At 43.5% G+C, this 27,911-nt stretch overlaps 1 protein-coding gene across 4 annotated transcripts; it reads left to right on the forward strand.

Annotated features, from left to right (window-relative positions):
* The first annotated feature begins 12,790 nt into the window (after nt 1-12,790).
* On the forward strand, nt 12,791-27,854 carry igsf11 (immunoglobulin superfamily member 11). 4 transcript variants are annotated; one of them, XM_071546001.1, is made up of 7 exons: nt 12,791-12,939; nt 20,522-20,729; nt 21,264-21,419; nt 23,099-23,227; nt 25,364-25,421; nt 27,290-27,479; nt 27,594-27,854. In XM_071546001.1, exons 1-7 carry the CDS (start codon nt 12,901-12,903, stop codon nt 27,852-27,854), a joined length of 1,041 nt encoding a protein of 346 aa, XP_071402102.1. In that variant the 5' UTR covers nt 12,791-12,900. The 4 variants fall into 4 exon arrangements, with proteins under 4 accessions (XP_071402102.1, XP_071402103.1, XP_071402100.1 ...); XM_071546002.1 differs by having other exon boundaries at nt 23,099-23,155; XM_071545999.1 differs by having other exon boundaries at nt 12,886-12,939; nt 23,099-23,221; nt 25,274-25,421.
* The last annotated feature ends 57 nt before the right edge of the window (nt 27,855-27,911 follow it).

Below are 27,911 nucleotides of genomic sequence, written 5' to 3' on the forward strand. Positions count from 1 at the left end.
TCTTATCTTGTTGCAGTATATCATCCCTGTTGAAACACTATCGCCCTGCCACTGACTTTGTTTATGTGGTGATTTATTGGATTTAAGGGCTTTTCTTCACACTGAAAAATGATACAAGACTGAAAGTATGTGACAGTTTTACATGTGTTTTGCAGCTGTGAAGTTTCCTACGCAATGTTTGTAAAATGTAGATTAACCCAGACTTGTATTTTCAGTTTTGAAGCATTTAGAAAGTTCCAAAAAGTCAGTTTTCCATCTACATTCCCATCAACTCTTCAAGATCATATGAACAATTTAATTCTAAAACTCTATATATCCATTTTGAGTGAACCCCCCCCCCCCTCAAATAATTATGTATATACACTAAAATATTAGTATTTTGTCACTTTTTGTCAGTTTTACTCTACCAACAAAGTTAATTGTCACATTTTCCAAATGGTGGAAGTCTCCTTTTCAGATCAGGCTCTTGATATAGTTTTTAGCATATTCATATGAATATGCTAAAATCTTAGATGGTCAAATGCTCAAGGCCTTGCTTTTGACTGATCAGTATGTAAGAAAACTTCGTCTTTACAGTAATCACTGTTCGGTTCTCTTGAGTTCGTGGTTTCTATGCTGTGCAGGAAACAGCCCCCCAAAGAGCGCCGACTCAGCGTGTTTGTGTTGATTTTTTTTAGAGCTGCTTTTTGCTGAATACTAGAAGAATGATAGAGGGTGTGTGTGTGTGTGTGTGTGTGTGTGTGTGTGTGTGTGTGTGTGTGTGTGTGTGTGTGTGTGTGTGTGTGTGTGTGTGTGTGTGTGTGCGTGTGTGTGCTAATATGCACACGCCCATGCCAAGCGGTGTGTAAGTACAGTAAAGTTTACCCTGAATGAAATGGGATGTAAATTTGACCAGCGTGCAGAATGAGAATGTAGCCTGGTGTTCCCAGTGTTTGCTGAGCCAGCGTTCGACCCGCACCGACATTCCAAGAGCGGAATGAGTTTAAAACCATCACCGTGCCGGTCGACACCTAGACAGAAGCACACATCAAAGGGAGTGGGGCCGAAAGACCAAAACTCCCCAGGCAGAAGCACTTTCTGAGTTATTCCCAAATTACTATTTTAAATTTACCTCAAAGTTATTCTTTCTACCTGATTAGTGGAGATAGATCAGAGATACAGAAATGAAAGAAAAGAATGTGATGGTGATGCCGGTACAATTATATCAAAATTACCTGTTTGGGTCTGGTGTTTCGTTGACTGATGTTAGTCCACATGAGTGTATTTCCATTTGAAAGTATAAGCACTCACATAACATGCTCAGGTAACCATGGGATATTTTGTATTTGTGCTATTACAAAGGGCATCTATAGAGTTCCATACCTCTTTGTGATGTCATAATAGATTGAACAGGACAAGGCTGAGCTTGGGTAATAAATGATAAATGGGGTAATAAATGTAATAAATAGTATAATAGGAGTGTATCCAATGTATCTTTATGTTGCATCCTTGATATGTGTATTATGCCAGTGCAAAAGGGCATCTGTGTATCAATGCAGTATTCACTGTTAGAGCAGTTGTTTATGCAAAACTGGAAATGGGAAATTTCTGTTTTGGAAGGATCCAGTTGTTGCTCTTTCAAATAGGAAATAGGTTTCCAAAACAATTACTAGATAGGATGGGGGAGAAAAAAAAGATTGCTAAATAAGATCAAAATGGATTTAGAGCAAATCAATAGTTGTTGTTTAATAAACAACAACATGCATCACTTGGTGGGTCGCACGTCACAGCGGAGTCAGCTGAGAGCAGTTGTCCACAGGGAGATCGCAAACTCTAACCTTTGAACCGGAGACATGTGGGGCAAAAAAGTTGTGTGTGTGTGCGAGGCTGGCTGTGACTATGGTGGTGTCTCAGAGGACTGGTGTGTGTGTGTGTGTGTGTGTGTGTGTGTGTGTGTGTGTGTGTGTGTGTGTGTGTGTGTGTGTGCGTGTGTGTGTGGGAGTGTGACAGCTGGTGAAGTTTAGTCAACGGCTTCGCAAACCTTTCCTTAAAATATAGCACAAGTTTGACAGCACTAATCTTACATAGCGTGTGTGTGTGTTTTGTATGTTTGTTATTTCGACAAGTCGTGGAGAATGAGGGAAAGACAGATGACATGGAGAAAGAAAGAAAGGAAAGAAGGAAGGAAGAAAGAAAGTGAAGAGAAAGGTCAGGAAGGACAGCATTTTGACATTGCTGAAACAATTTTGATGCGTATCCCTAAGAGAGATGTTGAAGTAGGAAGTAGCGGCAGCTCCTGTGGGGAAACGGCCTTAGTTGTGCTGTGGTGTGGCTCTAACACACTCCCTCTGTTCTCTGCTGTCCCCTGACAGCCTCTCCTCCTGTCTGGCTGACTGACAGACATGCTGTCCTTAGAAAACACATCCATTCAGGACTGCTGAGGCATCCTGCCTGCTCTAGCACTATATTGCTAGGCTTTAGGGATGCACTGATACCTGGCTGACAGATATCAGGCTGACATATTTATCAACTAACAGTCTAAGTTTCTATAATTAAGCAAAAGTAATGGATTGCGTCAACTGGAAAATGCTTATTCCGACCTTATTCTGACACTCATGCATCGTACGCTCTCCCACCCTCATGTGTGTGTGTTTCCTTCTCCTCTCTCCTTGCTTGAGTTAAGACATGCCCCCCTCTGCCCCTACTTTGCTCTGATTTTCACATACTGTGCACTCAGAGCCAGCCCCTCTCTCTCTCTCTCTCTCTCTCTCTCTCTCTCTCTCTCTCTCTCTCTTTCTTCAGTCTGAATTCAGACATGAATTCAGACAAGAACAACAATATGACTTCACTATTTGACATCTACTACTACTACTACTACTATTGCTACTACTACTATAGCTACCTCCCATTGGTTATTATTGGTTTAACTGTTTATTGGTTTAATGGTTATTCTTTGTCCTTAGTCGTAGACTTTCCCCTGACTATATAGGGGTTAAGAAACAAAGATAGATGCTAGCCTATATACATTTGAAGCACCACCACAACTTATAATTAACTTCGCCCAGTTTAAAATATCTCAAATCAAATACAGCACAGGTCTTTGCCACAGCACAACTCCAGGTGCACATTTCAGCCTTGCTGAAAGTGTACAGTACAGTATATATAAGTCAGTTGCACTGAGTTGAACTAGAGTTCATTCTGAAGGTAAGTCACAGAGAGACTCAAATGGACGATAAATCATTATCGGCCCCTCATTCCTGGAGCACTGTACTGACCAAGTCACCTGCAGAAACACTGCGGCTCCCAAGTGTCCTACAGAGAGAGAGAGAGGGAGGGAGAGAGAGAGAGAGAGAGAGAGAGGGGGAGAGGAACAAAAAAATAAGTGGAAAAGGGAACAAAGAGGAGAAAGACAATCAAAGAGAGGGCAATCTGTGCCTGCAGGCCAATTACTAACTAAGGGGCCGCAGACAAGGTTACCTGAGGCTAAACGCTGCTTCCAGGAATAGCCCTCTAGTATTATCCGCTGGCTGGCTGTGTGAGGCAATGACTGGCTGACTGAGAAGCTTAGACTGTATATACCGGTAACCTGTGGCCTGCAGACAGTGGAGAGAGTGCCGGAGGTCTAGTCGTACCTGCAGACACGCAGCACAGAGAGGGAAGCTATGCTGGTTTTCTACAATACAGTGGTTTTCTCAGTGGGTTCAAAGTGGTATCTACAGTATGATATTGATGATTTTGAAGACACACTATTCCTCTTATCCAAGCTGAGTTAAGGCACTGTGAGTCGGTTTGGTTTGGGTTTGCTATGTTTACACCCCTTATCCCACCAACTGCTATTCCTATACCAGCTATTGCTTCCATACCTACCAGACAGCGAGACTCTGCCTAATGCGGCTTCATTTTTGACGTCTTTGGCATCCGTCGAACGCGGCCCGTTGTCACCCAGTTAAAAGGGACTTCAGGATGGCAGCTGCCAAATAGCAAAACAGAGCCCCTTGCCAATCATGTCATCTTACTGGCAGATCAGTATGCTTGCCAGGATGTTAGATTTACGTGCAGACACTGTGACAGGTTTGCCAAACAAGCAAGTCTGCCAGGGAGCGGAGTTACTACACACACAGACGGTATGGAGGCTGCTTGGTGGCTGGCGGCTGACGGGAACAGAGGCTATTTCTTTGGGGAAATCCAGGTCCGAGGCTTCAGCTGTCTTTTGAAAGAGTATACAGGGCTACAAGCAGCGGCAACATGCAAAGCGGTGTATTTTTTGCCGTATGCAGTATTTGTGACCATGTGAACATATGAACAGTGTTTCAGATTAGAGTTGTGTATTTGTGATTAGTGTATTCTAGTGAAGTTGGTGCTTGAGTGCATGTTTTTGGATGTGTGTGTGTGTGTGTGTGTAGCTGTGTCCAGGGCTGCATGTGCAGAGCCATCTGTTTGCTGCTTTAGCGGTAGTCTTCCAGTGCCCAGGCTTATCTGTGCACGAGGGGCAGTGGCCTACTTTAACTTTCTGCTCACTCACTCAGTGCGTGCAGCCTGGCCCGCTGCTTTGTTTGATAGCCCGCTAGCTTGTTCTCTATAGCTTCCCCCGGTTCGTTTGCATTAGTAATCAGTCTTGCGCTCATTACTAATTCTGTAATTCATAACACTACTCGTAATTACTTTTCTATTACACCCCCAAATTGACGATTGCATCCACTTACCGTCAAAAATCTGGATAATTCAATTATTTCTCCTGTTAATTTCTGTGGCATGTGGTGCTACATTATTTATGTGCCCATGCTTGTTTGTACACAACACAAAGCCAGTTTTAGATGTGTAAGCTCATTTACACGTGGTATCATAAGCACTGATGTAGCGACAGTGGTAAATAAAACTATGACCCCAAGTCAGTCATCATCATAAGGCAACCACCAACATAATGTAAATGAACATCAATTATATTTTCAGAAAAGCATTCATTTATGTTTTTTTGCCCTTAAATATCTTTCTGTAACTATGTTAATATAACATCACTTTGGTATTACTTACTATGATTTATACTATGAATTTACTATGGTTTACAAGGATTTACCCTCCACTGCATATGTTTGTGAGCCAGGCTAAAAGTGAATAGTGTGAGCAGTGCTACATGCTATGATTGCATTGATTTACTATAAACTGTATGTGGGCTATGTGGCCTGGTGTTTACAGTAGTAGTGCATTAGGAGCGCATTAAGCTGGGCTAGTCAGTCCAGTTTAGCAGGAGAGTATTAAGCTATGTAGGCTAGTCAGTGGGCCCTGTTAGGGAGTTGGCTGTTGTGGCTAATAGGTCAACCAGGATGGGCGGGGCAGGGGATGAGGGGGAGGATGAGCAAGAGGTTTTTAAGGCTCTTTCATTGGGTGAGGCTGAGGAGGGAAGGATGGAGAGAGGGAGGGAGGAGAGGAGAGGATTAAACAGGCAGAGTCATGTGAGCAAAACTTCAGGCAGACGTTCAGCTGACATCATCGCTTGAGTTTCCTTTGACCGGCCGAAGTCCATCTGCAAATGAGAGCAACCCCCTGATTCCTCCCCAAATGAGAGGGAACCATTGAGTTTTCCCAGCCAAAGAGATTAACCTGCACAAGTTCCTAACCTTTTATAGATTGATTCCTCAAACTGATGCATATTGCGGTTTTGTGTTTGTGTATTGTATTCAGTAGTTCGGATCATGCAGTTATGCATAAAGTCTGCAACCTTTCAACAAGGACAGTGCATGCAAAACAGGCAGAAGCTAAAGACTTTCCACGGCTTTAGCTCATCTGGTTTTCTTGTAAGCAGAGGTTGTGTGCTCTGTACACAGTGGAGGAGAGGACCAACATTTGCTTCTGTGTGAAATATGAATGAGGACCTTTTCTAATGTGCTCCCTATGGTCTGTGGTTATAAACAGGCCTGTCCAGAAGACTCTGCTTGTTTACTGATGTGTAACTTCCTCTTATATAAGAGCCTTATGTACAGTAGTGTGCAAAGAATTAAATAGCTTTGTTATCACACTCAGATGTACAGTAGCAGGAGCAGTTATTCAAAAGATTTAACGCAATAGGGAAAGTTGCACAAAAGTACAGTTCTTGCTTATGTGTGACACCAAGGAGAGACAAAAAGCTTAAACTTTTTCAGAAAGTGGAAGAGTGCTTGCCAAAGTGTGTAGAAAAAGTATTTAAAAGAACAACCGTTAGAAAAAGGTGTATGGAATCCTTCAGTCGAACACCATTAAAGCGGCGTACAGTAATTGAGTGGCATTTCAGGAAGGAAACTGGGTTGGTTTGTTGTTTTTTTTTTTTTTTATTCAGTGCTTTGAGCATGGTGCTTGATGAGGTTCCAGCGAGCAGCTGGGTACACAATTATACCACCTGAGTTTCACACGGATGTCTTCGCTCGCTCGCTCGTCGGTCCGCCCCGGTGCCTCGCGGGCAGCGGCAACATCACAGGGTCCTTTACATAGACGCAGCTCGCTACGAAGCCCCTGGGTCTTCGGCAAAACACAGAGCTGTTTATGTGTGTGTGTGTGTGTGTGTGTGTGGGCACAGGTGTAGGTGCACATGCGTGAATCCATGTGTAGAGGCGTTCATGCTTTGCGCTTACTTTCACGGTCTTGGAGAGCGCTTTGGTCTTGCTGCAGAGGTTGTGAGACGCGGCGGCGGCTGCACGAGGGTTAGTTCGAACGGGATGTGGGTATTCTGAAAGGATGCCGGTAAAACATGAAATGCGATCAGAGCTGCCAACTGTCACGTCTGGAGCAGGAGACGCGTGATTTTTACACTCGATCGCTCCCTCTCGCTCTTCCTTATGTGGTCGCACGCTCAGAAGAAATGATCGTGTGTGATCAGCGTTTGTGCCTGTGTGTGTGTTGGCCAATTTGAAAACGCCACGGCATGCAGCTCACAAAAGTTGACAATCGTGCATGAAACGGGTAAACGGTGATGTTTTCAATCCTTTTTTTCTGGTTTGAAAACCTGAAAATCATTTGTAATAATAAATGAAGAGGTTTGAACCAAAACAGCAGCCCAGCCAAGAGACTGTTCTGTATTCAGTGTTTAAAAGTTGAGGAATTCAGCTTGAGTGTCAGAAAAAAGGGAGATATATTTCATTCTTACATGTGTATCACGTCTTTCTCTGGTCAGGTCTTTGCTCTGTCATCAATCATCACAGTTAAACAGCAGCGTGTGTGTGTGTGTTCGCCCCCATCCCACCCAGTGAAGCTGTGCCAGAGACTCATCACATCACAGCGTCACGGGCATCTGTTTGAAACTGAAATAAAAGTAAAGCATATGAATAAAAGAGCCACATGAATAAAAACGCAGGCCTGTGATGCAAATGAATTGCGAGGCAGGGATCGAGTGTGTGTGTGTGCGTGTGTGTGTGTGTGTGTGTGTGTGTATGTGTTGCATTCACCTACCATTTGTTCTCCATGCAATCATGGCTGCACCTTGCGCTGAGTAAGTAAGCAGTCATGCACACACACGCACACACACACACACACACACACACAGATTTCCAGGCTCTCTATGGTTTTCTCATGCATTAATCAACAGCAGTTTTGACACTCGGCTCCCGAATGAGAGGAGAGAGCTGTTTTAACGGAGCCGCGCTGCTGGTTCCCTCCCTTCACTCCACAAGCACTGCCAGCGCTGCCCGGGGTGACTTTATCAATTAGGCCTCCCTGGAAACAGAGCCGCATCCTCCCTCCTCCATTTCACTCCTCCCCTCTCCCCTCTCTTTCTTCCTTTTGATTTATTCTTCTCCTCTCTACCTCCCTCCCCTCCCTATGGTGCATCCTTCTCTTTTGCCTTTTGTCTTCCTCCGCCTCTTCCGCTACCCTTTCTCTTCAAACTTTTGCCCACTCGTCACGCCGTCTCTAACTCCTTCTCCTCGCTCTTTGCCCTTCCCCTTCTGTAACTTTGCCCCCATCATCCTCTCTCCATCACTTTGTCCATTTTACACTATAGTATACAAAACATTAGGATGCTGAGTTGAACCGCCCTTGTCTCAATTGTGTCAAATCTTCAACGTCCTTCTTTAACTTGACTTCTACGTTCTGCATCTCCTTCTATTCACTGTTGAAATGGATTTAACAAGTGAAATCAACAAGGGATCACAGCTTTCGACTGGCTTCAGCTGGTCAGTCTACTTCATGAAAAGAAGTTGGTGGAGCTCATATTTTGTACACTCTGTGTATTTGGACTGTTTCCAGTGTTAATATCAGCATAAAATGAATAAGGATTATGCTCACTGACAAACTTCATTTTTTATTTAGTAACAATACCAATGATGAATAGAAATTCTCTACCATGCTGACATGGTAGGGAATAAACAGTTTTTTTTTCCATTCTATTATTAAAAAATATGTCAAAATGTAAAACACTCCAATCACAGACATGCATTTACCCTTACAGACCAGACCATGCTTATCTTTGGAGGCATGATTTAATCACAGACATGCACATTAATGTACACCACACAACGCCTGTTTTTCTATCTTGACAACGTTCCCAAAAACATCAGACAGCTCCCAGATCAACTGATAACTTGTGAAATGTCGAAATGTTGCAAATGGAATCTACAGCACATTAATAAAGTGCTAATTTTGCTACACAGTAGACATATTTTTGTTGAAACTCATACACCAATTTAGTCGCTGGTTAATTGACTAAATTAAATCAAGTTGACAAGACTACATTTTTGGCAAAAGACTCAGAATGGAACACTGATTCAGAGGCAATGCTAACATGTTAACATCCCACGGCAATCTATAGGTCTTTGACTCCTATAAGGCAGGAGCCATGGGACAGTGTTTGCAGCACTCCTCTATTATGCATATCTCTGGGCTGTAGCTGATTACCATGAGGGGATGCTAGCGTAGTTAGTTAGCTGGTTCCTGTCAGTCAGGCTCGTCTGAAACGGCTGAGCTGTGCCTCGGGGCAGCTCGGGGCTAGAGAAGAGAGCAGGAGAGAACAAGATGTTTGTTGACAGAAAAAATGGAAAGACTTGACTGGTAAACCGAGTGAGATGGACAGCCCATTTGCATCACACCCAATGCACAACATCAGCCCAGAGACATGGGGAAGACTGCATAACTACTGTGTTGTGCTCAGCCCAGGGCGAGAGTAGCAAGGAAACACGCTCGAAAAGCACAAAACAAGGGGAAAACATAATGGAACATAACGACTGTATCAAACGCTGCCCCGTCTGTGGAAATATTCCCTAAAAGGAAGATAACATGAGGCTGTTAGTGCAGTTTGCTGGGCTGGTGATGGAAAAATGTAACCTGTTCTGTTTTGGTTATAGTGATGACTATATTTTCCAGCAGACAGAGGTCCTTTGTGCTTGAGTGTTCCTTTGAACACAGCACAGCCACAGTGGCTACTGTCTCTCAATAGTGTGATACTCTGCAGTGTTACAGTAATGTGGGTGGCCATATTGGTCACTGAGTTTCTCACCCTTCAGCCTGGACAGACCAGTAGGAATGGGACGATATGTTTATCTCACGATACGATTCGATACACGATATGGGCTTCACGATACACGATACAACCATGATATGTTCTAATCAATAAAAGTCAAACAAAGTATGACTATACAGAAATATGTTTATTTCTGAGCTACAAATCATTCTAGTGATGGCACTGGCTTGCTAGAATGCAAACAATTTAAAAATGTCATTACAAAGTCACTATGATTACTACAGCAGAATAAAATGGAGCTAATATCACAATTCATTTTTCTGCCCCACGATACATTTATCACTTTTTTGCATTTCGATATATTGAATTTCGATACATCGTCCCATCCCTACAGACCACAAATCCACATCAAGCCCTTTAGATTATGTATTTTACAAGTACAATTGTGTACCGGACATACTTCAAGACCGGAGTTGAGAGGAGCTTTGGCAGAAGTCTGTGCAATGATGAGGCAATGCCAAGCAATCCCACAGTTTAGTTGGTGAGCTGTCTAGCCTTTCCTGTCTCTGTCTCTCAGATGTGTCCCTAAAGGGCCACCATACATGCCACCGGTGACACATGCTGATGCATTTGAACATGTTTGTATACGTGTGTGTGTGTGTGTGTGTGTGTGTGGTGGGTAGTGGTGTTGGTGGTGGGGGGTATGTTGTGTGTGTGTTTCTGTGGGAGTCTGTGTTCGGGGGAGCATGTGTATATATGCACATGTGTACAGTATATGGATGTGAACATATGTTTACTTTTGTGTGTGTGTATGTGCGTCTGTTTGTGACTGTGTGTGTGTGGTGTGTGTGTGTGTGGTGTGTGTGTGTGTGTGTTCCTTCTTTGGTCATGGAAGCTTACAGGCTCTGTGCGTAGTGGTTCCCTAATCCAGTGTTTTGAAATGAGCCCTCCAGCTGTTGTGGGCTTGAGAGACCGCTGCCTTGGAGGAGGCTTAGAGACGATAAAATGCTCCTTCCATCTCCATCCCTCTAGGACCTCTTCTTTCTTTTCTTTTCTTCTTTCTTTCTTTCTTTCTTTCTTTCTTTCTTTCTTTCTTTCTTCCTTTCTTTCTTTCTTTCTTTCTTTCATTACTTTTCTCCTGTTCCTTTCCTGACTTTTTCCTTCCTTCCTTCCTTCCTTCCTTCCTTCCTTCCTTCCTCACTCCCTCCCTCCCTTCCTTCCTTCCTTCCTTCCTTCCTTCCTTCCTCTCTTCCTTCCTTCCTGACTAATCTAGTACTTTCAATATCTATGCAGACATGAGAATGAAAAGTTACAGTAATCTCATGCTGCTACTACAATCACACTCACTGCTGAGGTCTTAACCTTCCGTATGAACTTCCTCCTCTTCTCCGTTAATCCTCCAATAAGAACGCAGATTGATTCTGCGCAGGAAGTGAACATTGTGTACACAGAGGATGAAAGAAGATCTCTGGGATTAGAGTAGTGACCTAAGAATTATTTATTTTATTTACAATGACGATCTGAGATTGATGTGTTAAGGGGCATTGGGACTTTTATGGGACAATGAGGCAGCACAAAGAAGAACCTGAAGATGATACTTAAAAAAACACAAACGGAATAAAATGTTCAGCAGAAAGATGAAAATGAACTTTGACTCACACTAGGCTGTCATTACGAATGAGAAGGCTTATTAAAAATGAATAATAGATAAAAATATACATATATATTGAAATTCTAGTGGAGTACAGTGCCACCAAGTAAAATTACTGGCATATTTCATCGGAAGCCTTTTCAATGCCTGAAAGAATATTATACAAGAGTCTTGTATAATATTCCATAATTGAGTGGAGCAGTGAGATCCTCTGCAGAGTGTCTCCTATCTCCTATCTGTCAGCAGTGAGGCTGCAGGTTGTGTGTGGCGTCTGCCAGCAGAAGGGAGGCGTAGGAAGGCCAGCATGCTTCGGACAGACAGAGAGGGAGCAACAAGCTGTCTGTCAGCTAGAATGTGACGGTGATATTCAAAGCCCAAACTTGGCAGAACCGACACATGCTTAAATGGAAGCCCAGATTTCATAGCGGATGGAAAAATGCCTTTTAAATGCTGTGCCTTAGAAATACTACAAATATATGGATGTGTAGAAATAAATGATATAATTTAATATATGATATTTAACATGTGAGAGGTCTTCTTTTCTTGCACTATAACATCATGACATCTGGCTTGACTCCGACCGACCATAATAAATGTGTTAGCGGCTTATACTGTTGGCTCATGACGTGCTTATCATTTTACATTACTAACAAGGACGATTCACAGGACATGATCAATTACCTGAAATCAAATCACTGCCATCATCCTCCTCACCACGTTCAGATAAGATTACTTCCCATCAGGGTTTTTGGACATGGATACATGTTTGCGGGGGAGCTCTAACTTAATTTAGGCTGTAATGTCTTTAGCTAGTCTAGAAATAGGATGATTCATGTACATATTTGTCTCTCTGGGTCTGTTATGCCTGACAAGAAGAGCGGCTCTTGGGTTCCTTGGAGAGGATGCACCTTTGTTGCAACAAGACAACAAGCTATCGCAGTTGTTGAGTATGCAGCCTGTGCACAGGAGGCACCTAAAATACCCATTATTATCCCCACTTGTCAGATTCATTTAGTATGTATTGATAAAAACCCGCACAAGAGCCGTGCAAGAGGCGAGTTGAGAATAACTCGAGAGACGGCCTATCGCATTTCCCCATTTAACTGCTACATATTTCATGTGAACGTTCACAGCGTGGTTTGGATGTTTGCTGAGTTTCTCCGAACATTTCAGAAGAGCAGCTCGGTTCAAAAATCATGTTTGTTTTGCTGTAAAGATGAAAAGGCGGAGGAGAAGGGGACGATGTGTTGAGAGATTAAACGTGACCTTTCTCCTCTGAAGATATACTGTGCATTAATCTGTACATGGCAGAGATTTCACTCACTATGTCTGGTATTTATAGAGCTACTTCTCTCTCTCTCGCTCTCTCACTCTTTAAAGGCAAATTTGCCAATATAGTCATATATACATAGACCCAGCCAAAATTGTCTTGATGATCTTTCCCCTCTTTGTACCATATAGCCTGCAGATAGACTTTGAACATCAAGAACTAGTTTCTCTTGCCAAACTCAAAGGTCTATGAGAGAGATCATGGACGATGAATCCATTGGGAATTGTTATTGGTTGAGTGCTTCAGTAAGACGGCTGATCCGCTCTCTCTATCTCTCTCTCTTTCCGTTCTCCTTCTGTCTATGGGTAGCTTGCTTTTTGTTTGTCAGTTATGAAGTGTGTTTGTCAGTTATGAAGTGTGTGTTATTCACGCTCTCCTCCTCCCTCCTGCAGTGTGTGTGCGGGCGCTGGACGTGACGGTGTCCCAGAGCAGCATCCAGGTGGCCCGCGGGGCCAGGCGGCCATCCTGCCCTGCTCCTTCACCACCAGCGCTGCCCTCAACAACCTCAACATCATCTGGATGGTCATACCGCTGTCCAACGCCAACCAGCCAGAACAGGTACAGGGCACGGACTTTACAAAAAACAGCGAGTTCTCAAGCTTCTTCAGCCGAGGACCTGTCAGAGTCAATTCACTGTCACTGTGTTAAAGGATCCTTGCAAAACATACTCTTGTTATTTGGACCCAGCAGGGATAGTTCCCAGTTCTTAGTCACTAATTTAAGAGCCATTGTGATGAGAGTATTGCTGTGATGTTTGTGATTGTGTAAATGTGTAGATCATATGCCAAACAGCCAGAGCGGGTGTACATTGTTTAGAGACATACTGAGATATACTGTACTATCTATCCCTTGTTTCAATGCTACTGTTTATGCATCATCTGGATGGTCATACCGCTTTCCAACATCAACCTTACAGCCAAAGCAGGTACAGATGTTTTATTATTGATTTGCTTTAGGCTATTATAAAGTTATAGATATATTAGAGTAATATAGAGTTAGAAGCCTACAGGTGTGTCCTTAGTCTAGATAACTGTACCACTATTCATTGGCAAGCAGCCAGTGCGCTTTAATAAGTTCCACTGTAGCTTGCAGATTGCTATATGATTTCTACCTCTAAAGGAATACATCAACTTTAAGACAAAGAAGATCAACTTTGAAGAAGTTCAACTTACTGTTTTGCAGTCGTGTGAGAAGATGATGAGTAGCAGTTTCACTGATGTGTGTTCAGTATTTTGTGTGCTTTATCATGCAAAGGTAGCAAGGACCAGTAAACACACACAGATTGCTTGAGTATTTGCATGCAAAAAAATACTGGAAACACAGAAGGAAACTGCTTCTCTTTGCTAAATATGGAGCTGATCAAAAGCTTGCCAACATGTTGGCGGAACAGGAAAGATGACTCTTCACTCGGTTGGCCGTATAAATCCGAAACTCAACAGAATGAGACGTGCTGGGTGAGGTTTAGATGAAGTTAAACGGTGGTCAGTACACAGCTGTACCTGTGCCACCATTGTCACCACTAGAATGATATTTTCCCTGAAACGGGGAGCATGTGTGGCCAAGGTCAAACGTGTGCAAGCTGCTAAACCACATGCATAGAAGCGTGCTCTCTCTCTCTCTCTCTCTCTCACACACACACACACACACACACAATAACCAAAAAAAACCCTACATAATCAGGAGGTGGCCCTCTCTCTCTTTCTCTCACTCTCTCTATATCTCACCTTAAGCTATGTGCCTCTCAGTTTTGCCTCATATTGGCCCTTCTCCATCATCCCTTCCTGGCTCTCTACTCTTATTTTCTTTTGTTTTCTCTCACCTTCTCTCTCACCTTCTCTCTCCCTCCCTCTCTCTCTCTCTCTCTCTCTCCTCTCTCTCTCTCTTCTCTCTCTCTCTCTCTCTCTCTCTCTCTCTCTCCCCCCTCTCTCTCTGCGGGACCTCTGTGATTCCATTTGAGTTGTTTAACATGCAGCTGCAGGCCCTACAAGCTCACCTGCCTCCCTTCACTTTGAACCCCGGCGCTGGTCGGCCGTCCACATAATACAATCATCTTCTGCACTAATTACCCCACGCCCACGACAGGCTCTATATCGCAGCTGTTCTCACCACACACACCAGCACACGAACACACACACACACACACACGCACACACACACACACACGCACACGCACACACACACAGACTGGCAAAAGACAGAGTGCTGGTACAAATGCAATGCGGACAGACATGCATACATGCAGAACTTATACATAGTTACTGGGTTCACACACACATACACACAGAGGGTGCACAAGAAGAGTGTGAAAACTGACACACACATCCACAAATTCAGATAGTCACACATAACGTTGCACTTATGTGCACACCTAGGATAAATGCATATACTGTCGCACACACACATGAATACACACACACACACACCCACACACACAGAAAAAAAAACACAAACATGTATAGGCACTTACTCAGGGATGAATGCATGCAATGTTCAAATGCCAACCAGGTGATGATGGGTGCTGATACATGCAGAAGGCCGTATAAAAGTACTAACATGCACCTTGCTCTCACACCATACCTTCACACCGCTTCACTGCACATGCATGGACAAATAAACTATCTATATAAAATATGTATATATATATATATATATATATATATATAACTGTATGTCCATGTAAACCAGGGAACAATGGATACAAGCACACTGAAGCACATACACAAGTATTAAAGTGCGCATGAACACACTCAACACATACAAATTCACACACACTGACACACAGACATAAATAAACACACACACACTTATATATAGAAAGTAAACTAGTATTTGAGATATGCTGTGTATAGCTGCACAGTAGTTGCCATCAAATTGTGTGCGTGAATCTGGCTAGTGAGCTCTCCAAAAAGTGAGCTATGACATAAAGTGCTGCATGGAGCGACAGTACAAGGTAATTTCAGAGGAAGCGAATGTCATAAGTCGTTATGGTTGATGCTAAAAGCCATTAAGAATTACTGAACAGAACTTCATACACTTACACACCCGTACTTTGGTGAGTGCACTTGGACCATCCATTTCTCTCTCTTTGAGAATCTGTCACATATGGACACCTTGTTCAGATAGGGCAACAATTCAGAAGGGTAACAATGCCCAGTGAGATTTCTCAGCACTCTAACATTGCTTATATGGCTGTTTCTTGTTGCCCAGATAAATTCTGTTGTATATTTTAACCCTAACCCTAACCCACAATCAACTCCACATTATACAGCATATTACTCGATGAGTGGAGTTAAAAGTAAGAAATCCCCTCATATATCAGAGACCTCACACTGCGCATGATTATCTTATGTATCCATCCACCACCATGGCAACACTTCTGTTTGTTTATGCACAGAGCGAGTGTGTCTGCCTGGTGTGTCTGGAGCTCCCTGAGGTATAATGAATAAGAAACCTTTTTTTGTTTGTTTGTTTGTTTTACCACTAATGTTGTTTAGCTTCTTAACCCCCCTCTCTCTCCCCACTCTACAACCTCATGTAATGGTAGTCGAATAAAGGAGCAGTCCATGAAAACTTTATAAAACAGCTTTAGCTAGTTTTCTAATGATTTTCAGGTATTTGTAATATATTTATAATGAATTCCATGTCATTTTCAATGAAGCAGCCACTGGTGAAAATGCAGTGAGGGAAATCTGTATAAACCATAAAAATTCATGCAGTTAATCCCGAATGCTCAAAAGAATGACAGTAATGCCCATCCTCCAATCTGGTTCTGTGTCATTGTCTAAACCTTAAGCCTGACATTCACTTAAACCAAGCTGGTCAGTAGAACTAGCTGTGGTAGTAGCGCTGTTTGTATACACTAATCATCTGACATGTCCAGCCCCAGATTACACATAGCTCAGTGGAGTGTACAGTATATACCGTGTATATATGTGTGTGTGTGTGTGTGTGTGTGTGTGTGTGTGTTTGGGTGGGTGTGTGCATGTTCATGTGTGTGTTCTCCGTGTAATAATCTGTCCATCATGCTGTTGTGATCAAATGTCCTGACCCCTCACTCCTGAGCCACTAGGTGTGAGATAATCCAGATAAAACACACACACACACACACACACACACACACACACACACACACACACACACACACACACACACACACACACACACATCCAACCAGACAGTAGTATTAAGGTTCCAAACTGTTGGCTGGATATTGATGTTTTTTTTTTTTTTCCTTTAATAAAAGCCACAGTTTCACTGTCCTCTTGCAACACCTATGAAACTGATTTTGCAGTTATATCAAACTTATATCAAACTTATATCAAACACTTTCAAGGAGATGTGCCTTCGATGTGGCGAGCCTGGCAGTTTACTGTAATATCACCAGTGTTGCCTGAAATCATTTAAAATCCAATTTTGCTACTTATTTTTCTGTATTTACTTGAATTGAAGAGAGAAAGCTGAGGAAGCTTCATAACTCCTGGACTGATGAAAATCCTTCACAAAGTCATTGTATCATTTCAAAACAGTCATCAGTCAGGCGAAAAAAGGATTAAAGAAAACTTACAAAATATTTTCAGCAGTTCCTGTGAAGCGAGTCTTTTGTCAGTGCAAGATTTTCACAGAATTTATCAACGTTTTGTAATACAAATTGTACAATTGCACATTTCCAGGGAAATGAAGCCCTGGTGAAATTGAGGCCATAAAGACCTCGCGGTGCAGAAATGATGTTAATCTGTAATGGAGAACATCTGTCGTAGTGTTTTAGATGATCAGGTTCTGATCCTTGGCTGAACCTAGCAATCTGCTGGAGGATGGATCAAGCAGAGGCGGCATTCAAATACTCTCAGAGTGTGACCTTGTTACCTTCCCTTACCCCCCTCTGTAATTTTTTAGCTGGATAGATCAAAGAAAAATAACAAGAGCTATTTTAGACAACATTGAACACGGCATATGTCTGAGGTTTCTGTGGCTGGAACTCCTTACTTGTGGAGAGGTTGAGAAGAGGTTATGTTAGGTAAGCTTGGAAACTACTGATAGTGAGACTACAACTTAAAACTCAGCTTCAGCTTCAACACAATCTCCTATACAATAATGTGATACTTTTTTGTGCAAGGGAGTGAACCTTGACCTTAACGATTTCCTCCAAATAGGACAAAGTCCATCAGAAACCTGTCCATCAGCCTCAAAGCATATACAGCGTTTTTCAGTCTAAAGGGCATAGTTTGAGTTTAAAGCTGTCATAGTAGCACAAGGTTGCTGGGGTTAAGCCTGGGAATCCGGGTTCATATATGGTACTGCGGGATGGATCTGGGCCAATATTGTTCAGAACATATCTGAGAGGATAGAGAGAGATAACAGCGGAGGCTTACAGTCAGTGGATCGAAGGGAGGCTGTGGCGGTTTAGAGGTTTATTCAGGCTTTATTGAGGGGATGGCAGTGTCCCTAGTGTCCGGGGGCCAACAGGCTCCTTATAAAGGGATCGGAGATGGGGTCAGCGCTAGGGTCAGTTAGAAGTAGGCTATGTTCAGGAGACTGGTAGAGAGAGAGAGAATATCCAGAGGTTTTACTGTGCGTCCGGTCGAGCCTGTGGTCAACACAGTTCTGACAGGGGGGGATCGCGGAGCTGGGGATGTAATTGGAGTGTGGGTGAATGCTTGTGTGTGTGTGTGTGTGTGTGTGTGTGTTCATGTGTCTCTGTACACGCACAACTGGATGTGTTCGGCGAGGGTTTTACCAGGGGACGGGATGTAGCAGAGGTTTACCGGCGGGCCAGCAGCGGTACGTCCAGTTATTCGCTCGGGCCAACAGAGTTCTTAGGGCCGTCCGCCATCTGTACGCCAGCCATGACCTCCTTTCTCCCCCGCGCCTGGCTACAAAGCCAACCAGGTCACGCGAGAGGCCGAGGTGATCTCACACAAACACACACACACACACACGCACACAGATATGGATCAACACAGTCGACAGAGACACAAAGCACAGAAAGAGGTGAGATGTGGCATTTTCTGCTGGCAGAACTATTATGTGCATATTATTGTGCTCATAAATGTGAAAATGACACATCCAGACACAATAATAGAGAGTATGAATGCAGTTAAATACTGCACATGTGGTGCTCTTGATTGCTTGTTGTAGTATTGTCAGGAAGCACACAGGAACACAGAAAAATACAAATATTATAAGATGCAACTGTACGCTCATTGAGTATTGAAAACACATACGGGTAAGAAGTGATATGCACTCTCAGAGCTTCCATTAAGGCTTGACTCGCACACAGACACACACACACACACACACACACACACACTCACACATACACTTGTGCGTGAGGCCGATTGATTGGATCGCTTTCACCCAGCATGCAGATTATAGTGTCAGGTCATCAGGAGTGTAGAGCCAGGTCAAACCAGTGCCGTCTGTTAGAGAGAGAGAGAGAGAAAAAGAGAGAGGGAGAAAGAGAGAGAGAGACCACACAGAAAAAGGAAGGACAGACAGTATATCACAGTCAGACTACACTTATTGGCACCTTGTAGAGACTGGGAGAGAGATACCGTGGTGGAATAATCACACACACAGACACACACACACACAAACACATACAGCTGAACACTGATACACTCCCCTCGAGTAAATGCATCTACACTGAGACACTGACATGCACTCACACACACACAGACACACACACACACACACACACACACAGAGGAGATGCAGTTGCAGGCTCTCATCACAGCTGAGGAGCTGCCTATTCATCTGCACATAAGAGGACAAAGCGAGCGTACTGCACTCAGGAAATTGCAGTAGCGCAATTTACAACCGTTAAGCAGCAGTGGAGGACACACACACACTCACACACACACACACTCCTACACTTTCATCAGAACTCTGCCACATAGACTCACACACACAGACACACACACACACACACACAGACACACACGCAGCTTCACTGTGCTGGTTGTTTCCCTGCCTGGGTCTTTGAACTGTTCAATGAGGGCTCTTTTCACCAAAGTGAATAGCCCCTCTGATTCCTCTCCACGTTTTGTGTGTGTGTGTGTGTGTGTGTGTGTGTGTGTGAGAGAGATCGTGTGAGTTGGTGTGTACTGTGTATGCGCACACAGCCTTGACTCGTGTGTGTGTGTGTGTGTGTGCACATACCATGCGTTTGTGTGTGTCCTCTTCATCTTTTGTGTGGGCCCAGCTGAGGGGTGAGAGCTGTTTTTCATGCGACTGGGTCTCACAAATGAGCCGTTCAGCCTGAGTTGGAAGCCTGAGGGAAGCTTTTCAACACCTTGGTCCTTCATCGCTCTTAAATTTGGACCTTGGAGACGGGCCCGCCTCGACCCGAGGGCTCAAATGCACCGGCGCTACAAGTGTTTCCTCGCCACGATTATTCCAAAAGGTCACTCGATAATGATAAAGGGTTAGGTTTTGATTGAATTTGACTCGACTAAATGGATTACATGTGCAGAGGACTGCCTGCCCGGCTGCTCTCGGATTCATCAGATTGCAGTTTATATGTTTCAAGTTAAAATGTTTTCAATTATACATGCCATTTAGTGGATGCTTTTATCCGAAGTGCCTCACAGTACCAAGAGAGGATACTTTTAGTGTGGGAGGCCACCGAGGGAAACGAGTCCCTTACGCTGGAATCGTTAGCCATTCTCTTCCCACTGAGCTAAAAAGTACCATTTACAAATAAAAGGTTTCTTGGTTTGTTTGTTTGTTTTTTTTCCCCCAGAAAAAAAAAAAAAAACCTTGTCTGTGCATAACAGTCTATCCACCCAACCACTTCTTCGATCCACTGTTGAGCTATGTTTCAGTATTGTAGTAGAACTAGGTCTCCCTCTAGTGAGAGATATTTGTAACTCGCCTCTTAAGAAAATGATCACAGCTGTGTGCGAGAATCACATTCATAAACAAAGATGTTCCTTTGAATATTCACCCCATGACATGATGTTCAGTGACAGACATGAAGACATGAAGTTACCAGGACTACAAAGAGCCTTCTGAGGCTTCCTTGGAAAACAGGAACTTTTTTGTAAGATTAAGAACTATGACCGAGTGGCTGATTCTTTCTCTCCTTTTTCTCTGTCCCATTTTTTCTCCCTTCCTCCCTCCCTCTGATGTCCCAATCCAGGTGATCATTTACCAGGGCGGCCAGGTGTTCAGCCTAGCCAACCACCTCAATGGCCGTGTGGGCTTTGTGGCCACCATGCCTAGCACAAGTGCCTCCATCTTCATCAACAACACCCAGCTGTCAGACACGGGGACCTACCAGTGCCTGGTCAACAACCTCCCGGACAGAGGGGGGCGCAACATCGGTGTCATCGGGCTCACCGTGTTGGGTAACTGACCACACAACACCGCTGAGTCAGGAAGCAATAGTGATGCAATTGTGAATGAGGAAGCCCTGCATGTGGGAGCATAACTCATGTCCCCAGTTGCAATTTAGTTATTCTCACAGTTACAAGGGGCTTAACAAAAAAGAATCAAAACATACACTGAACCTGCAAAATATTAGGGATCTTCCTGATATTGAGCTGCAGCCCCTTTCCACATGTCTCAAAGCTAAAAAAGATCCTTTGCTAACTCATCTGCTTCTCTTTATCTACATCTCCTCCTTTGTTATTGTAAAGATTGAATAAGGGAAATGAATGAGGGATAATGGGTTTTACCTGGAGTCACCTCATCAGTGAACTTCATGAAAAGAGTTCAGTGTCCCTAATAATAATCCCTGTTTTATCAGTCTAAAGAAGAAGAAGAGAAGAGCATCCCATTCCCTGTACTAATTGCTGTGCTAACATTTTGTGTATCAGTGTCTAAGTTCTTTGTCAGGATCCATACGTTTCTGACCTCACCCACTCTCTCCCTCTGCGCAGTCCCCCCCTCGGTGCCGGCGTGTCGGATCCAGGGCACGCTGGACGTGGGCAGTGACATCATGCTGATGTGCAGCTCGGACGAAGGCATCCCCACGCCGTCCTACTCCTGGGAGAAGCTGGACGCGCTGCCCAAGCTGCCGCACAACGCCATGCAAGGTACTAAAAACAAGCTGGCCGTCGGAGTGCCCTTTTGCCCCACCTTCGCTGGTAAATCTTACACACATAGTGTTGCCAGACTCAAGCAACAACCCCACCATCACCGCCACCTCCCATCTGCCAGGCCCAAACAACCACCCGCCCGAAGATCCCCCACTGATCCTGCTGAGGGGTGATGATGGATGGATGGATGTGTGAGTGTGAGGTGTGAGTCAACACCTTGTGAATTTTGTGAATGAGTGTGAGTGTGTGGGTGTGTGCGTCAGGTATGTGTTTTACGCTTTTGTGGTGTTGTTTTTTTTTTCTCATGCTGCACACCAACTGTGCCCCAGTTTTTCCACCCAATCCCAACACTTGTCGTTCTGAGAGCTGGACTGGTGTAATCAATATGGTCTATTTCCTTGGTCTCTGCCAAGCAAAGACCATTACACTCATTCAACTTCTCTCAGATTGATCAGGATGACAAGGGCAGGTGTGTCGGGGCTGCAGTTGGTCTTCAGCATTGCAGAGCATTGGTGTAGTGGCCTCTCCTCTCTTCCCCAGCTGTGCCATTAGCACGGTCGAATGATCATCTCCAGTCACCTGCTCTACCTCTACACTACTGGTCAACATAAGGTTACTATAGAAGGAGACAGGCATCTTCATCCATCAGTCAACTGCAGACAGTGCAAAAAAACGATTGTTTTTGTACAGCTGCGATATACAGTAGATCCACACAACTATCTTGCACAATCCATGTTTCCATTGTCTCAAGGTTTAAAAGCCCTCTTGTAATCTGCCTCCTCCCCTTCATCTGCATCTCCCCTTCTTGACTGAAGTGGATTTAAATGATGGAGCAGATAAGGGGTCAAAGCTTTCACCTGGATTGACATGGTCAGTCTATTTCATTGAAAGAACAAGTGGTCTTAATATTTTGTGCGCTCCGTTTATATTTGGGTTCGTCTTCTGCTGTTTGCGTGCGATTCAAATTGAAATGGGCTGTTGGATTTGTCCCTGTCACTCCTACTCGTGTCTCTCTGTGTGTATAGTTTGACACAGACAGCTGTTGAGCAGCGACAGCGATATCTATGTGCCAACCATCACATGTCGCTGTCAAGAGAGCAGACGAGAAATCTGGGTCAAAAATCTGGCTCACTTCCACAACTCATCACTGAAACACCCCAGTGGTAGCCTTGTTATGAATCCAGTAGTGTATTGCCCTAAGACTCTAAACTCATCTGTTCATTATCAACCGACAAATCATTTGTGAGAGAACGTGACTTGCACCTTCACCTTCAGATTCAACATACAGTATGTCCCAGTGAATCACTATATTTTTTATAGATAAAATTACACTTGTATATGGCACCCTCCATTGGTTGTTAGAAGTAGTTCAACTGCACGTATTCTCACATTGAAGAGATTTATGTGAGAGAAAAAAACCCAAAATGTCATAGCTGTTATGCAGATTTAAAACCAACAAATGATTAAATTTAATTTGAGTTCATTGTGTTTTTAGTGTTGATTTTCTTCCATACAATAATTGACTAATGTGCTTTTTACTGTTTGTGTAAATGAGTTAGGGTGCTTGGGCATTTGCGTGCGTGTGTGTGTGTGTGTGTGTGTGTGTGTGTGTGTGTGTGTGTGTGCGTGTGTGTGTGTGTTTCTAATTGCCCTGTCTCTCTCTCTGTGTCTTCCAGACCAGATGCAGGGCACTGTGACACTGAGGAACATCAGTACCAGCACCTCAGGACTCTACCAGTGTACCTCCAGCAATGCTATTGGCAAGAGCACCTGTCTGCTCAACCTGCAGGTTGTAGCACGTAAGTACACATACACACACACACACACACATTCACACATACATCTTTTCAAAATGGATTTAATAGGTGAAATCAATCTTAGCTTTCATCTGGATTCATCTGCTATTTTATGGAAGGAGCAAGTCTTAATGTTTTGTACACAAAACGTAACGTGGAAATTCCACCTTGGTTCCCAACATCCATTTATAACTCTTGTATTATAAGACCATAATAAACCAAGCTCCCATCACCATGAGTTGCATTTTCACCATATGACAGGTTCTTATGAGTCATACATGCTGCTCATTATGCTGATGCAAGATGACACTGTTATTGTCATATACAGATGGGCTGACAGATGGCTGTGTTAAGGGATGAACATTTTATAAACGGAAAAGCCGTCTCCTCATCTCACTCAGACAGACAGACAGACAGACGGACAGGGATGAAGTTAGACGCCCTCTCCTTGAATGACACTTGTCAAACAGACAGACAGATAGAAAGAAAAACAATAAAAAACAAACAAAAACCAAACAAACAAAGGACGGGACAGGAAGATCTTGCAGTCTCCTCGTCTGACGCTAATCATATTATAGACAGACAGAGTTTGTTAGGGGCCATACAGGCAGACGGACAGTTTGGATCGCTCAGCTGGGAGGATTGTAACAAGGATTTTATTCTCCTCTGATCTGGCTCTGTGTGACAGGCTCTTGCTCAGTTTCAGAAATATAGGCACCCAGACAGCTGAGCACTAACAGAGCCTGTCAGGTAGTGCTGAAACCATTAGTCGTTTAATCAATTAGTCGATTAAGTATCCCTTATTGATTTCCATTATAATTTTGATAATCGATTTATCGCTTTAGTCATTTTATCAAGTAAAAGTACCAATCATTTGCTGGTTATAGCTTGCTTTTCTCCATTCATATTGTTATAAAATGAATACTTCTTTGGCTGCTGTTCAGACTAAGCAAGCAATTAAGACATCACTTTGGGCTCTGGGAACTTGTGCTTTTATCATTTCATAGACTAAGTGATAATTAATTAATCAAATAATTGTTAGATTAACCGATAATGAAAATAATAATTGGTTGCAGCACCTATTGTCAGATATAACAGCGGGTCTCAATCCTTTTCGGTTTGCGAATCTGGAAAACAAAGCTAGTCCTAACTCTGCTCAGAATGGTTAAGTTTTACAAGGGCAAGAGACAAGGGCACTCATCACAAAGATGAATAAATATGATATTAAATTTGTGTATTAGAAATTATCTTTTTCAAATTCTATAAATGAACACAGAACACCTCAAATCCCAGCCCCCCAGGTTGAGAACCACTGGATTATAAGACCTCCGTTCTCCAATTTGCCTGCCTAAGTCAGTCAGTCAAACAGACAGACAGTGACATTGCTAGATACTTTGTCACTCTGACAACCCTGTCTCATGATATCTAACAGGATATCAGTGTATATACTGTTACTGCTGGTGTGCTGTCACTCTGTGAAAGACAGAAAAATTGTCATCTGAGACAGTAGATTTGACAGTTAAGAACAACAGGAGCTCATTATATTATATAAGACTCTTATAGTGCGAGCTGTCTCACCTGTTCAAGCCCATACTCCTCTTTTTTGCTCTCTTTCTCTTGCTCTCTCCCTCTTTCCATCCATCTCTACTGCATGTTTAGTTCAGGATTGAGAGAAAGGCCACCAGAGAAACCACAATATCATTAACATTCAACCTCAGCTCACATACTCCATGTTTTATTCATATCATAATGTACACAGTGGCTTTTTAGAATAGGCTGAGGACCAAAAGTACTGTAGTGTGATGGACTATGATTAGGTTTACAGGTATTTTAAGAGTTGAATTATAAGCATAATCTTTCTGTGTCCTTACTAAAATCAATAATTGCTTGAAGGAGTACACAAATAAACTTTTTGATCAATTTACTGTATTACTGTCTCACTGCCTGGTATTAATTTAGTTTGCTGCAGCCCCAGGAGACACAGTAGGACTTGACTACTGACTATTTCCCCCGGTAAATTATTTGGTACCTTCCTCCTCCCTCTCTGTCCCACAGCTCAGCCTCAGAGTGTGGGTCTGATAGCAGGGACCATCGCCACAGGAGTCCTGGCTGTCATCATCTGCTCCCTACTCGCCGTGGTGACGCTCTTCTACTGGAGGAACAAGAACAAGTACGATGAGGAGGAGATCCCCAATGAGATCAGGTCGGGCTTCAGCTGATCATCTTCTCTCTCCTTCACAGTATGCCGCTTTGGGTCAGTTGCAACCAAGAGCAGCGATAGTCTCCGGTGCATAAAGAATAGATAGAATTTGCTTAGTGCCTCTGTTGGAATCAAGCAGAAGTTGCTTCTATGAAGGCTGTGCTGCAGTGGAGGCTAAATGAGGCCGATCTGCTGTATTTTCAATGGTAATGAGATGCATAATGCAACCATGGCGTTGTGTTTCTTATTGTAGAATACTAAATGTGGCAGCGTTGCAATCACAATTATTCAGCGCAGAAAACCCAGACCAGTAAATTGGATTTGAAGTTTTGAGTTTTCAACTTTTATCTCTTGGCAGCAACTTTTTTTGTATTCATCACAGCCTCATTTGTCTTTTCAAACAGTCTGTGAAGCTGTGCGACTTGTTAAAATGGGCGGCAATTCCTCCCCTAAATTACTTCATAAATCAATTGGAAGATAATCTTTGTTCAAATATTTCAGGCTTTGGCTGGTTGGGATAACATCTGCCTCATTTTGGGCTCAGCTACATCCCTGCATTCACAATTTCCTCCCCTACAGGCTTCTGTTTTCCCCACTTGCACAGCAAATCACAATGGAGGTTTTCCTCCTCAGTCAAATGTGTCAGGAGCCAAGCTCTTCTACCCAATATAGGCTAGCACCATTTAAATGAGTGGCGTTCGAATAAACAGGAACTCATAGGAAATGTTTTTGTCAGTTTAATTTCAAAACCTCGACTGTATAGTTCCTGAAATCATTGGATTTTCTAATTAAATCTGGTAGTGTTGATTGAAACTATATGTAACATGCTGCAGAGGTATCTGTGGGCAGAAATGAATAAAAATGGTATTTAGGTTTTCTGTGTGCATCGTTACTTGACTGCCTGGAGGTGCCCCCAAGCTCTTTTAACTATTAATTCCTGATAGAGGATTTTTGATAAATATTTGAAGATGCTCTAATTGGCTGTCTCGCTGCTATCTTTTCCTATATTACTGATGCCTTCACAGCTATCAAGTCCAAATGTTGATTCAGTGGAGAAGGATCAGGCTATTCACACAGTTGTATTTCTAACTAGTCTGTGATCAAACAGGGTGTTTTGATAATGTTTGCTTTGTTTCAAATTCAGAGTACAACACATACCTAGACTCATAGTTAGACACTCTTTCCTGTTAAATCAATATGTTCAAGCCTTTGCAAAGAAACTGTTACCTGTGAATCTTCTAAAACATTCAAATGAAAATTTAACCAAGGCTTGTGTTTTGTATTTGTCTTTCTGATATTAGATAGAATTTTTGAGCTGATCAGCTAAAACCAAAAGATATCTGAAGTAGCAATCCCTACGAAAAAGTAGAATACTTCAAGTTAACTTTTTAAAGTATACATAAAAAGTAGGCTACACTAAATTTGGTGAACTGAGTGTACTTATAAGTATACTTTTCTGTTATTCTTTGGGACTAAATTGGCTTATTTTTTAGTTGAAATATAAAAATGTAAAAATATACTTGTAAGTATCCTTAAAGTACGCTACCAGTATACTAGATGGGACTGAAATAGTCAGTTTAAGTTTGTATATGTATACTTTTAGTAGGCTGTACTTGAAGTTGACTCACACAAATAGTAAAAGTGTGCTAAAATACACTTCTCGGAAAACTGCAAGTACTATCCCAGCATTCCAGAAGGTCAGGAGCAATCCCTCTTTTAAAACCTGTCAATAGATTGGATCATCTTTTAATTTCTTTCAAACAATTCAACAAATTCTGGATTTATAGATAAGTGACTGAATCTCGTTTATCTGTCTTGTTTGTCTGTGTAACTACACTGGCTGACCTGTGTTTGAATCATCTTCTCAACAGAGAAGACGACCTTCCTCCTAAGAGGTCGTCATCAGTGAAGGCGTTCCACGCGGACGCCTCGTCCTCGGAGAACGACACGCTGACCTCCACCAACACCTACAACAGCCGCTACTGGCACAACCCCAAGCCCAACTACGACACCAACTCCTACACGCGCTACAACGGAGACACGCGGCAGACCTTCTCCGCCGTCGCCCACGGCACGCACGGACACGGACACGCCCACGCCCCGAACGCGGGACACGCGGGCCACGGTTCGGCGGTCACGGCGCCGGGTTCGGCCCCGCTGTCCCGCCACGCGCAGCCCGCGGCGCCGGCGACGTCCACCTTCGCCAACGGCAGCCACACGCTCCCGCCGCCCAAGACCCTGGTGGTCACCACGAACTCCGCCCCCTCCCCGCCCACCATGGTGCGCAGCAACGGCTCGGTGAGCCTCAAGCCGGTCCCGGCGTCGACGCACGGGCAGCACACGCACTCGTACGCGGTGAGCCAGGCCACGCTGGAGCGAATGGGAGCGGTGCCCGTCATGGTGCCCGCCCAGAGCAGAGCGGGCTCACTGGTCTGACATTAGACTTGTTGAACCCAAACTGTCCCCCGTCCTGACTGTGACCTTTGAAAAGGA

The sequence above is a fragment of the Centroberyx affinis genome, unplaced genomic scaffold (genome assembly GCF_046629955.1).
Source record: "Centroberyx affinis isolate AG114_WGS23_722 - 3 ecotype Tasmania unplaced genomic scaffold, CSIRO-AGI_Caff_v1 ptg005087l_1, whole genome shotgun sequence".
NCBI lineage: Eukaryota > Metazoa > Chordata > Actinopteri > Beryciformes > Berycidae > Centroberyx > Centroberyx affinis.